Here is an 11,963-nt window from a genome sequence, read left to right on the forward strand (position 1 = left end):
CATGTAACCACTATCCAGAGAAGAACTAGAAATAAAATTTCTTTGCTAAAGAATGCAACAGATGAATGGGTGCAAGAAGAACAGCATGACAGAAACTTTCTTCAAAAATGTATACATGTCAGTGGGGTCTCGCAATTTTCAACTTGTCATACAACAAGTACCAACTACAGTTGATGAAATGATGAACCGAAGGTTAGTAGAATCTGTTACAATGGAGGAGATTACTGCTGTAATGCAACAATTAGGAGCTAATAAAGCTCCAGGACCGGATGGGCTAAATGGGTTATTTTACCAAAATTATTGGCCGGATATAAGTCAGGGAATTTTTAGAGAAGTGCAGAATTTCTTTGAAACAAGACACCTAAATCCCAACATGAATAGAACCCAAATCACCTTTATTCCCAAAGTTCCAAACCCCGAAAAGCTTGAACAATTCCGACCCATCAGCCTGTGCAATTTTGTCTACAAAATCATCTCTAAAGTAATGACAAATAGACTAGAACCCTTGCTACCAAGCCTTATTGCTAAGGAACAAAGTGCCTTTGTGTGCGAGGGGGTAACAAATTCAAGTAAATATCTTGATTGCATAAGAAGTATTACATAAGTTGCAAACATGGGAGAGGAAGAGTAAGTTCCAAGCTGTCCTAAAGTGTGATATGCAAAAGGCATATGACCGAATTAAATGGGACTTCCTTCGAGCATGCTTGACTAAAATGGGATTCTGTGATCAATGGGTGCAATGGGTAATGCAATGTGTGTCAACGGTTTCATTTAGCATCAACTTCAATAGAGATCCTCTAACTTTTTTCAAGCCCACAAGAGGAATTCGACAAGGTGATCCGTTATCCCCCTATCTTTTTATCTTAGTGGCCAATGTCATATCACACCTAATAAAACAAGCAGTTTTGGATGGTACTCTTCAAGGAATTAAGCTAAATAGTAGCTGTCCTACCTTATCACACTTGCTATTTGCGGACGACTCTATATTCTTTCTTAATGGCACTGTATTGGAATGTCAGAATTTGGCGGCTATCCTACATCAATATTATTTCGTAACAGGACATGCTATTAATCTTAACAAATCAGGAATCTATTTCAGCAAGAGCTGTCCAATGAATCTGAGAAGAAATATGGCTGAAGAGCTAAGAGTTCTAGAAATAGAAAAAATAGGGAAGTACTTAGGTATTCCCTCAGATTGGGAGGTTCAAAAAAAGACATCTTTGCTTGGATTATTGCCAGAGTTAATATGAAGTTGGAGAGTTGGAAGGACAACTTGCTGTCAAAAACAGGCAAGGAGATATTGATTAAATCAATGGTGTAGGCTATTCCGCAATATGCAATGTCCATTTTCAAAATCCCTGTATCAATATGCAAAGCTATTGAAAAGAAAATTGCAAATTTCTGGTGGATGAATGGTAACAAAGCTGCTAGGATTCATTGGAAAAAATGGAATAAATTGAAACTTAGAAAGGATGAAGGAGGTCTAGGCTTTAAAGACTTCCTAGCTTTCAACAAGGCAATGTTAGGAAAGCAAGCATGGCACATTTCTTAGCAATCTACTTCCCTTATAAGTCAACTAATGAAGGGCCTTTACTATCCACAATGTGATTTTTGGAAAGCTGGAAAAGGTTCAACACCTTTGTGGGGATGACAAAGCATTGTCTTAGGGAGAGACTCGATAGCTCCTCAAGTTATGTGGGTCGTTGGAAATGGATAGACATTTCGGTTAGAGAAGATAAATGGTTAAAAAGTGGACCTATCGGTGGGCCAACGACAAGAAATGAGCCAGAGAAAGTGGGTGCATTAATAGAGCAAAGGGATGGAAAATGGAATGAGGTAATGGTAAGGTCGTTGTTTGACGATCAAAGAGTTAAGGAAATCCTTGCAACCCCTATTGGATTACCTACGACAACAGATAAAATGGTGTGGATAAACAACAAATCAAGGGTCTATTTGGTGAAAAGAGGCTATTTCACCACTAGAAATCAGGCAGCCAACCCACAAACCACAACAGCATCTTCCTCTCACCAATCAAAGCCAGATCTTTGGAAATTTATTTGGAAATCTAAAACTCTACCTAGAGTTAAACAGTTTCTCTGGAATGCTTGCCAAAATGTACTACCTATAGTGGACAACTTGCACATGAGAAGAATCGTACTTGATCCTCTATGCCCAATCTGCAAAAAGGAAGCCGAAACCATTGAACACGCTTTATTGCTCTGCCCTTGGACAGTTCAGATATGAAGAGCTAGCCCCTTGCAAATCAAAATCACAAGACTCGGGTTAACATGACTTGATGAATGGCTATACTCGAAAGAAGAGGACCTAAGAAGTGCAAGTAAATTCGACCTAATCGCCACTACTGTGTGGTGTATTTGGAAAGATCAGAACCGGTTTATCTTCGAACACAACCCCCTGCATCTGCATCAAACCTTGTCCAAAGCAACAGCTCTAAATGAAGACTACACAACCTGTAACAGTAAAGCAGCGGAAGTGAAGAGAAATGACACCCACACGCAACGATGGCAACCCCCGAACTCGGACTCGCTGAAAATCAACATCGACGCCTCCTTTGTCCGGAATGAAGGCGCAACACCAGATCTGGAGGAGAACAGAGGAGCGGCCGAGAACAGGGGAGCCCGGAATGAAGGTGCAACACTAGATTTGGAGGAAAACAGAGGAGCGGCCGAGAATAGGGCAACACAAGATCTGGAGGAGAACAGAGGAGCGGCCGAGACTTCCTCTCCACTAGATCTAATAGAACCCTCCAAGTACACTTTGATTGCTTGCTACTCATGCAAGCTGTTCAAGATGCGATAGAGCCAAGCTAGGAAGTGGCAGCACTGGTGGACCGGATCCGAGAAAAATTGAAGGACTTCTCGGGCCTTTCTTTGGCCCACTGCAGCAGAGAGTCCAACAGGCCTGCAGATTGGCTAGCAAGAGCCCATAGAGAGAACTATCTCCCTCAAAACTGGGTAACCAACCTCCCGATAGCCCTAGTCGATTTACTATGTGCCGATGCTTTTGATGTAATTGCTCTGAACTTACCTAAGTGAATGAATAGATATCGTATTTCCAACCAAAAAAAAAATCTAAAAGCAAGTGGTAATTTATATTAGGATTATCTATGGCAAAATTGTTATTTCATTGGCAACTTATAAATAGTTGACCAGACTGACAAGTTGCCTGTAACCTTTTACGACCCTTATATTTACCATCGATTCCAAGTTTACTGCAGATGTAAAACATTTACCATCCGTGGAGCAAACTGCTTCAATTTCAGAAATCTGCCAAATCAATAAATGGACTCAACGCCAAATTGCTTGAAACATCCTGCAATCGTGTTAGTCCATCTAGGTCTATCCCCGCTGTGACATGCTTCCTACAATCGTCCTATAAACGTGCGGAATTCGTAATCGATGGTCTTTGCTTTGCAACAAGAGACAGTAGAGCGACAAATTACAATGGACTAACCAAGAGGGCTGGCTACAGGTTTAGAGATGCAGAATATAATGTACAGCAGTATTATACGACATGGGGAAAACGAAATCTACACTTCATACAAGTCCTGGATGAACAGAATGACAGGCCTTCGTTCCATCAACTGAAGAGACCTTGTTGCACAGCATCGAGAAGAAGAAAAATCTAACAGAAGTTAGGAATAAGAACTCGCAGAAATCAGAAGGGAGGGCGCAAGGTGTGGTGCGCTTGCTTTTCAAGGTTGACAAAACGGCACTTCGCCCTTCGTTTTCTGTCTAACCATCGCATCCACGCAATGTGATGCTGTTGATCCCTCTCAGCTTATCTTCACCAGTGCCCTTGATCTTCAACTTGCATGTCGTCCTGAACAAGTTCAAAACCGAACTCCCATCCCAATCCAATCCCAGAGTAATCTGAAGAAATGTAGATTCTGAATCATCATTTCATCATGAGCTACCGCCTATCTGATGTTTCAGCAGGCAGATATGTTGAAGTAACGCAATCTCTTGATTGAGTTACCATTGATCAAATTACCAACTGATAGATAGGACACTAATAGCAAGTAATGGCTCATTCAGTCTTGGTTAATTGGTTTGACATTTAACTAGTAGCATGCTGGCATATGAAGAAGTTCATACTCACGCGAGGCATGTTTTTACTTTTAGTTTCCTGGAAATCTTCATCGGAGCATGATACTATATAATGCGATGGGGTGTGAGCATAAAAATATACAAACAGGGACGTTCTCAAATGTCAACTTGACACTACAATATGTTCTGTTATTTACATACTGAACTTTCTTTCAATAACTTTTCAATTTTTCATGTTTCCCGTATAGTTTTTATTTTACACACAGTCGACATGTCTGATTCTAAGATGAAAATTTAATTTCTCCAAAGAATTCTCAATAATGAACAATTCTGAAACCCGGTACTTTCTATGAAAACCTCCAAACGACAAACTTAGACAATTTGGATGTGCTTGCTTACTCACATGAAGCAGTGCAATATTACATCTTATTACAAAGATAAGATAAATTTTCAAACTTCATTAGAACATGGTTGTAGATCGCATGAAATAAGAAAATTTTATTTTGGGCAATTGATTTTCTCAAGATTACTTCATGTCCAATCCTGCATGACAAGTCTTTCACACAGTCCTGAAATTTGGAGCATCAGGTTTCTCCTAGAATTTTGGAGCCACAAACAAATAAAAAGTACTAGCATGTGGATTCTTATGCCACAGAACTAAGCTTTTAGCAAATAGTCTTTGCTCTCAAAAGAAAAAAGAACTGCTAGAGTTGGTTTATGCTTATGGTTTATAAATCAATGAGTAATCATATAGTGCATTAAACCGGGGACTTCAATGCCAACCACATTTTCAGAGTCCATGTGATAATTATTCCTTGAATCTCTTCTTTACACTAGAAGAAGCACAGATTAAGTAAAGTATGACAATGGGAAAGAGAAACATTGCTGCAAGAAAACAGGAAAAAAGAAATGAAGAAAACAACAAAATTGAAATATTCATCTTGGAGACTGCTGGAAATAATAAGGTCTAGCAACTGTAGATGCAGAGAAAAAGTGCAGTATTTACTTTGGAGAAAGAAATAAACCCAACCTCTTTCAACTGGACATAGAAAGCATCCGTGCAGCTTGCAGTTAACATCACAACAAACATTAACCACCATGTTGATATTGGAACGGACAATCCACAGCGCCTTGAGCAGCAACTTTTAGAGTGCTTCTCATAGGGCCGATCTATCACGCCCTGAATTCTATAGGGATGTGGGTGACACGGCCATTCGTTCACCCAAAGGACACAATCTCAAATCATCCAAAGTCCAGCTCCCAAAAGTCTCCACGATGACGCTTTCGCTCTCACGGCCACTAATTGAGGGACTTGAAAAACATTATAAGAAGAAATGAATGAGCTACCATGGCCTAATAAGTAATACATTTCTTCTAAGTGGATCAAGCAATCACTACACACATTTAAAACATAAACATAATTCATTTTCGCCAAATCTAGAAATTTAATAAACCTTTTAGATCAAAATGCAATATTTCTTACTTTAACATAATATGTTCAACGCAAAAATATTCAAGATAATAACAAGCAAACACCAATAGTCCAATCGATTGGTCATCTCATAAAAATACATGTCAATGATCTATTCCATTGACCAATCTCATAAAAACACATGTAAATGGGTTAATCTCATACCACACATCAATGGTTTATTCTATTGATCCATCTCATATGAAACCACACGTTGATGTCCATCCATTGACTGATCTTTTGCTCAATATCAAACCATGGTCACGACACAACACCTAGTAATAAGGTGACCAAAATCCCCATTTTGTTAGGTCTCCACCTATTATTTGCTTATGACTCGGTCCACAAGAATATCCTTAACTAGTATGTACATGCCCACAACCCCTCACTGAGCTTACATTGATATTGACCATCAACACCAATCCACAATAATCTCCATAATTCACAAAGCCAAAACAAAATATAAGTTTCGCAAATCAAAACATATAAATCTTTCCGCAATGTGACTCATATACCATAAATACTTTTCATAAAACATTTCTCAAATCATTTTGGAACTCATTTCTTAAAACCAAAATAAATTTCACATACATTTTTACAACACATTGCATAAATCAAGTTCACAAATCAACATGTATATATAAATATAACCTTTTGCAATAACTTTCCAAAAACATTTAACAAACCATTCACAAATACCAAATCGTAATAAATGCTCGATGTAGATTTTATGCAATAAGACATGCTCTCAATAACTTATTAATTTTCAAGACATGAGTTTACAAACTCAAAAAAAAAAAAAAAAAAATAGTATGACTCACCTGGGAAAGCCAAAACCAAGCTACTATAGTTACTCAAGCTCATGTACTCGGATTCCTAACAATTAACTGAAAAATAAAATCAAAAGACTGAGCAAAATGATATTCTTATGAACGACTTGACTCCACTATGCCTATTCATCAATAAAATGACATCTACGTGCCAACTAACGCTTGCCCATAGTAGAAATCTATTGTTGTCCCATGTGCGCACCTCGCGCTCTAAACTTTTTCGGGTTATAATTTCCTCCACATATGTTTGTTTCAAACAAGCATATAGTCCATAGAAAGCAATTTCGATGTACTACAACAACATCAACTCAATTGCCCAAAAAATCACGGAAAGTGGCTGAAATTCAAGCCCGAAAGTTATTATTCGAAACCCAAGCAACGGGTGCAGCGAACTTTGAAATTTTGTTTCAAGCAAATCGTAAACTCAAATCGAGATCTGTAAAATCCTATAATTTTAAAACACTTTAAACTATCATTTCTATGAAAATAGGCAACTTAATGACTCAAAAATTAGACTTCGCCATACGAATCTCCAATAATTTCAAATTTCAAGCCCTAAATTCAAAAGTACTACGATTGAACGAATAAAGGGCGCGAATGCTTACCAAGCATTGCATTACATAATTGAGTCAGCTTGGTAAGTCATATAAATCACGAGCACAGCAAAATTTTTCCTTTCCTCTTTTCTTCTTTCTCCTCTCTCTTCTTTCCCTTTTGCCTGCTCTCTCTCTCTCTCTCTCTCTCTCTTTCTCTCTCTCTCTCTCTCTTTCTAAGCTGAAGTCCACTCTTCTTTTCTTTCTTCCCTTCTTTTCTTTCCATCTCTCTCCCTCTCCCGAAAGCTCTTGGTCTCTCTTCTCTTGATGACCATTCATCCCAAGGCTCCCAGTCATGATCCCACCAGCCAGATCTTACATGATCCTCAATGTTGGAAAAGTCTATTTCCTTACTTTCCAGATTTGTGCACTTTGATAGGTCCGGCAACCTCTTGAGATATTCGCAATCAGACAGAGACAACCTTCTCAATAGTGATGCTTGTTCAAGACCAACAAGGTTGACAATTTTGCAGCCAGATATCTTCAACACTTGCAGGAGCCTTAGGTTCCCAAGACCGAGAATTTTCCATACATTGCAGTCACAGAGCTCCAATTCGGACAGAGTTTTTAGATTAGAGAAATCTATGCTCTGGCTCTTGTAATTCTTGATAAGCAGTTTTGACAAGCTTGGGGGAAGTTGTGGGAGGTTTCGCAGGTTTATGCAGGACAAATCAAGTGTTTTAAGTCGAGGGAGAGCATTAAAAACTTCTGGTAGACTAGTAACATTTGGAAGGCACAGCTTTAGGGTTTCTAAGTTGGATAAACTTGATATCCAGCCAAAGCTTTCCGTTTGGGACAGCTCAGAGGAAGGTATGTCCCCCTCATCAGGAACATTAACTAATTCCAGATCTTTCAAATCCCTCAAATATGAAAAATCCTGAACTACCCTCATGTTTTTGGTTCCCCAGCGCAAACTCACTATACTAGATGGTAATTTTGGTAGAGTCTGAAGTTCGTCACACCCGAGCAAGTGGAGGGTCTGGAGATGAGAAAGATGACAAATGCATTCGGGTAGGCTACCAATCAGGGTAAACGATAACGCCAGGATTCTCAAAGATGATAGCCCTGAAATGTCACGCGGAATTTCCCCTTGCATACTCCGGCAGTCAGAAAACGTTATGACTTGCAACTTCCCTAGATTTGCAATATCCGTAGGGAATGTTCTTATGGGAGTCTTATTCATTCTAAGCACCTCCAATTTATCCAAATTTTTTATGGAATCTGGCAATATCTTAATTCTGGTGTTTGACAGATCCACTTTCTGTAGTGACTTAAGCATCCCAACGGAGTCCGGAAGTGCAGTTATCCTCCGACAGTCTCTTAAAGAAAGCTCCACAAGTCCATCCAACGATGTAACATCATTCGGGAGTCCTTTGATATTGGACTCGTCCAATGCGAGATATGACAAAGACTTTAAACAACCAATATCCTTGCATATTTCAGCCAAATTTTTGCAGCTGGAAGCGCTGATAGTTTTAAGTTTCTGCATAGAACCTCTTAAGAAATGAAGGTCATGTATGGACGTTTTATCGACAAAAATCTCTTTCAAATTATCCAAGGAACCCATCTCCTTCGGCAGCAGGAAAATCCAAGTGGACTTGATGTTCAAAGACTTCAAATTTTTCAAATTACCAATGGATTCGTCAATAACTGACAAATGAGAACATCCTTCGAGAATCAGTCTTTCTAATTTGCTATCAGCTGGGAAGCATGGCGTTTTACGTAATTGACTGCAACCAGTTAGGTCCAAAACTTTCAATTTGTTTGCCTTCTGCGGATCAAAGAGATAGAAAAGGTCAGTTTCTATTAGATAGTCTTCATAAAAAATTGAAAAAGGAATGTGTCTTATACCTCCATTATTTGTGTCCAACCTTCCCAGTCATCTGCCACTGCGCTCAATGATAGATCAAGTATGACCAAGTTCTCTAGGCACAAAATAAGAGGTTCGGAGCTCTTATGGTACCCTCGCCAATGAAGCCACCTTAATTTGAAAAGAAGACCAGTAAAATTTCCTCTCATATTAGCTCGATCCAAATTGAGGAACCTTAATTCCGATAGCGGGCCAAATTCTTCAGATGTGAAACAGTCATTGGATCCTTCGTCAAAGGTGAGACCAAGGGCTTGAACTTTTGGAGTACCCTAGCAGTAAATGAATCGGAATTGAACTTTGTCATAGACTGTCTGTGTTTTTAACACTTCTACAAATTGAAATTTTAAAAGGGACCCGCGTAAACTGAAAAAAAAAAAAAGAAAAAAAGAAATAAAAATAAAATAAAATTCAACTGCAAGTTAAAAAAAAAGTTCTGGTTTTCAGGTTTACCTTCTTCCTCTGTAGGGTGGATAGGGCTTGATTGTGCATCCACAACCTACTTCGATTATGAGGGATAGGATCTTCATTTGACACAATACTTCTGCCTAGAGTTCTCAGTAGATCATCCATCAATAGCTCCTTGTTTTGTCCAATTTTCACCAAAGACAGGACACGAAGAGCATCAATCCCTCTATGAGGGTAAAGTTCACAGTCCTCCCACATGTAAAAGGCAATTCTCTTGTTCTTTCCAATCAGAAAACATGCTATATCCAGAAATATTTGCTTTGCATCTTCATCTAAAGCATCATAACTTATCTTTAACACATGTTCAACTTCCCTATGAGGAGCTTCTTTCAATTTCTTCAACGTTTCTTTCCATACACCCTTGGTTTTCTTAAACAAATACGAACCTATCATCTCAAGTGCCAAAGGAAGTTGCCCAAGAGCCTTTATGATGTCCATGGAAAGGCTTTCAAAGCCCTTGTCAGGAAAATCCCTCCCAAAAGCCCGCTTAGAAAACAATTGGAGAGCTTTTTCTTCTTCCATTGGTTTAACCTCATAGGTTTCAGCCTTTTCGAACCTCGAAAGGATGCTGTTGTTTCTAGAAGTCACAATAATCCTGCTTCCAGAACCAAAGCAATTAAGATCCCCGATGACCGCATCAAGTTGGCCGTCATCTTCCACATTGTCAAGCAGAATGAGGACCCGCTTCCTGCGAAATGCTTTATCAAGAACTGTCATAGCATCATTAGAACACTGCAACGTCACATTTCTATTTCGGAGGTTTGAGATTAATTGATTTTGCAAGGACAAGATCCTATCATGTTGATGCTTTTTTGGAATTTCCCTAAGATGACTATAACCTTGAAAGTAATAACAGAGTTGGTTGTAAACAACATTTGCAAGAGTGGTCTTGCCAACCCCCCCAATACCATATATTCCAAGGACTCGAACATCGCTTTCACAAATTTTAATTACTTGTCCATTATGATGCACAACACCGAGCTTTCTCATAATCTCTTGCACGTGATGGTCAACTCCAACTAAATTTTCTGTCACGATTAGTCGACCCTTCTTCAGCTTTTGCTGAACAACTGGGATGAGTTTGTCCATGACCTCGGATTGATGCCTACAGAAATCATATATGGAGGCATGATGAGAAAGTGAATCAGAACAATAATCATACAGCAGAGCAAAGCAGAATATGCAGGGTTGATCCAAGAGCAATGCCCCATGAGGCAAGAACAAAGGAGGCCTTTAAATACATTTCCAAAGATCCTGCATCTGAATGGTCTAAGTTGGTCTGAAAGCCAAACGGTTAAGTGGAGTTGCGAAACTAAAAAAGCTTGAAAAAGAAGAATAATGTCAGGGATAGCATGATTGGTTTACGATCTGGCACATCAATTTTGTACGTCAATTTTAAATAGAATTGGATTACCCGTCATGTATTTTTGCCGTTTCAAATCCCTTTAACGTTCCAATCTCTTTAAGAGCTAGTCTCCAGTCCTCGATGGTCTTATTATCAACCCCATTCCTCTTGTGTTTGGAAAAGCTCTCCTCAAAAGGATGGCCCTGGTCTTTCAAATCTGAGGGACTGATTTCATAGAAAATGGGAATGATTTCTCGACTCATTGTTTGCTTGCACTCTAATATTTGGACCAACTCCATGAGGCAGCTTTTGCTGGAAGCATAATCCCCTGAGATGATGGGAATCAAAACCTCCGACTGTTTGATTGCTGCAATCAGCGCAGGCGTGATCTCTTCTCCGACAGGCAGCTCATCATCATCACGAAAGACGTGTATCCCAACATCATTCAAGCTTTTGTAGAGGAAATCTATAAAACCCTTGCGAGTATCCGGTCCTCTAAAACTTAAGAACACTTCATAGTTGTTTCCAGCAAAGTCAGAGCTTGGTGACGAGGACGAAACGGGCGATCCCTGTCAAGTGAGCAAATTGAGTTTATCACAGCCACTGTCGAATGTCAACTACGTCTACTGTAGTTAGAAAAGAAATATTGAAACTTGGACAGGGGAGAGATTGTCTCAATTTATGCAGTGAATATCGATATATATGTATGCTCTGCAAATGCTTCTCGCTAAGCTAATGTAATAATGATAAGTGTATGATGATGCGATATATTTGATCCTAGTTAAAAACATATGAAACTTGAATCTCGAATGGGAGATCGCATGCTTTTGAAGTATTGGCGTGACGGAGATATCCTGTAAGCCTGTAACCATTGATAATGCAAATTTCTTGGCCAAAAGGCTAAAGAGATAGAGAATCAAGATGCAAAGTGGAAGAGTCTTAACCGTAGTCCTCCGCCTCTTTCTAGAAGCAGCATCGGGACCGTGCCGAGAGTCATCACATTCCCAAGAAGCATTCTGAAGCGACGAAAGCATCGCAGTCCTCGATTCCATCTTCCTTCTTCCTCAGTGATCTTCTTCCACTGCTACGGGTGTGAGTGGGACGAGCTTTCGAGTGAAACACCCATGTGGAAGGTGAAGGTCCGAGATTCAGGACTACTTTCCACCAGATCCACACCTTATGTTGACTCATAGGTTGGAAAAAGACTTTTAGGAGCATTAGAATCACGTGACCCATCAAAAATTGAACCATCCTAAATGTTTTGTGTTAAGTACATCCGGCAACATGTCAATAAAATTTATTGGTGTGACACATCAATA

General features: G+C 39.4%; 2 protein-coding genes across 2 annotated transcripts; both read right to left on the minus strand.

The window, feature by feature from the left end:
* Positions 1–3,550: 3,550 nt before the first annotated feature.
* LOC104447115 (disease resistance protein RPV1) lies at positions 3,551–9,172 on the minus strand. Its single transcript, XM_039313794.1, has 4 exons — positions 8,816–9,172; positions 7,284–8,735; positions 3,761–3,893; positions 3,551–3,645 (listed from the first exon to the last, which is right to left on the minus strand). The coding sequence occupies exons 1-4, from the start codon at positions 8,981–8,983 to the stop codon at positions 3,551–3,553; spliced, it is 1,848 nt and encodes a 615-aa protein (XP_039169728.1). The 5' UTR covers positions 8,984–9,172.
* Positions 9,010–11,696, minus strand: LOC104447244 (TMV resistance protein N-like). Its single transcript, XM_039313795.1, has 4 exons — positions 11,589–11,696; positions 10,714–11,213; positions 9,285–10,404; positions 9,010–9,060 (listed from the first exon to the last, which is right to left on the minus strand). The coding sequence occupies exons 1-4, from the start codon at positions 11,694–11,696 to the stop codon at positions 9,010–9,012; spliced, it is 1,779 nt and encodes a 592-aa protein (XP_039169729.1).
* Positions 11,697–11,963: the final 267 nt, after the last annotated feature.

This window comes from Eucalyptus grandis, chromosome 5 (genome assembly GCF_016545825.1).
Source record: "Eucalyptus grandis isolate ANBG69807.140 chromosome 5, ASM1654582v1, whole genome shotgun sequence".
NCBI classification, from domain to species: Eukaryota; Viridiplantae; Streptophyta; class Magnoliopsida; order Myrtales; family Myrtaceae; genus Eucalyptus; species Eucalyptus grandis.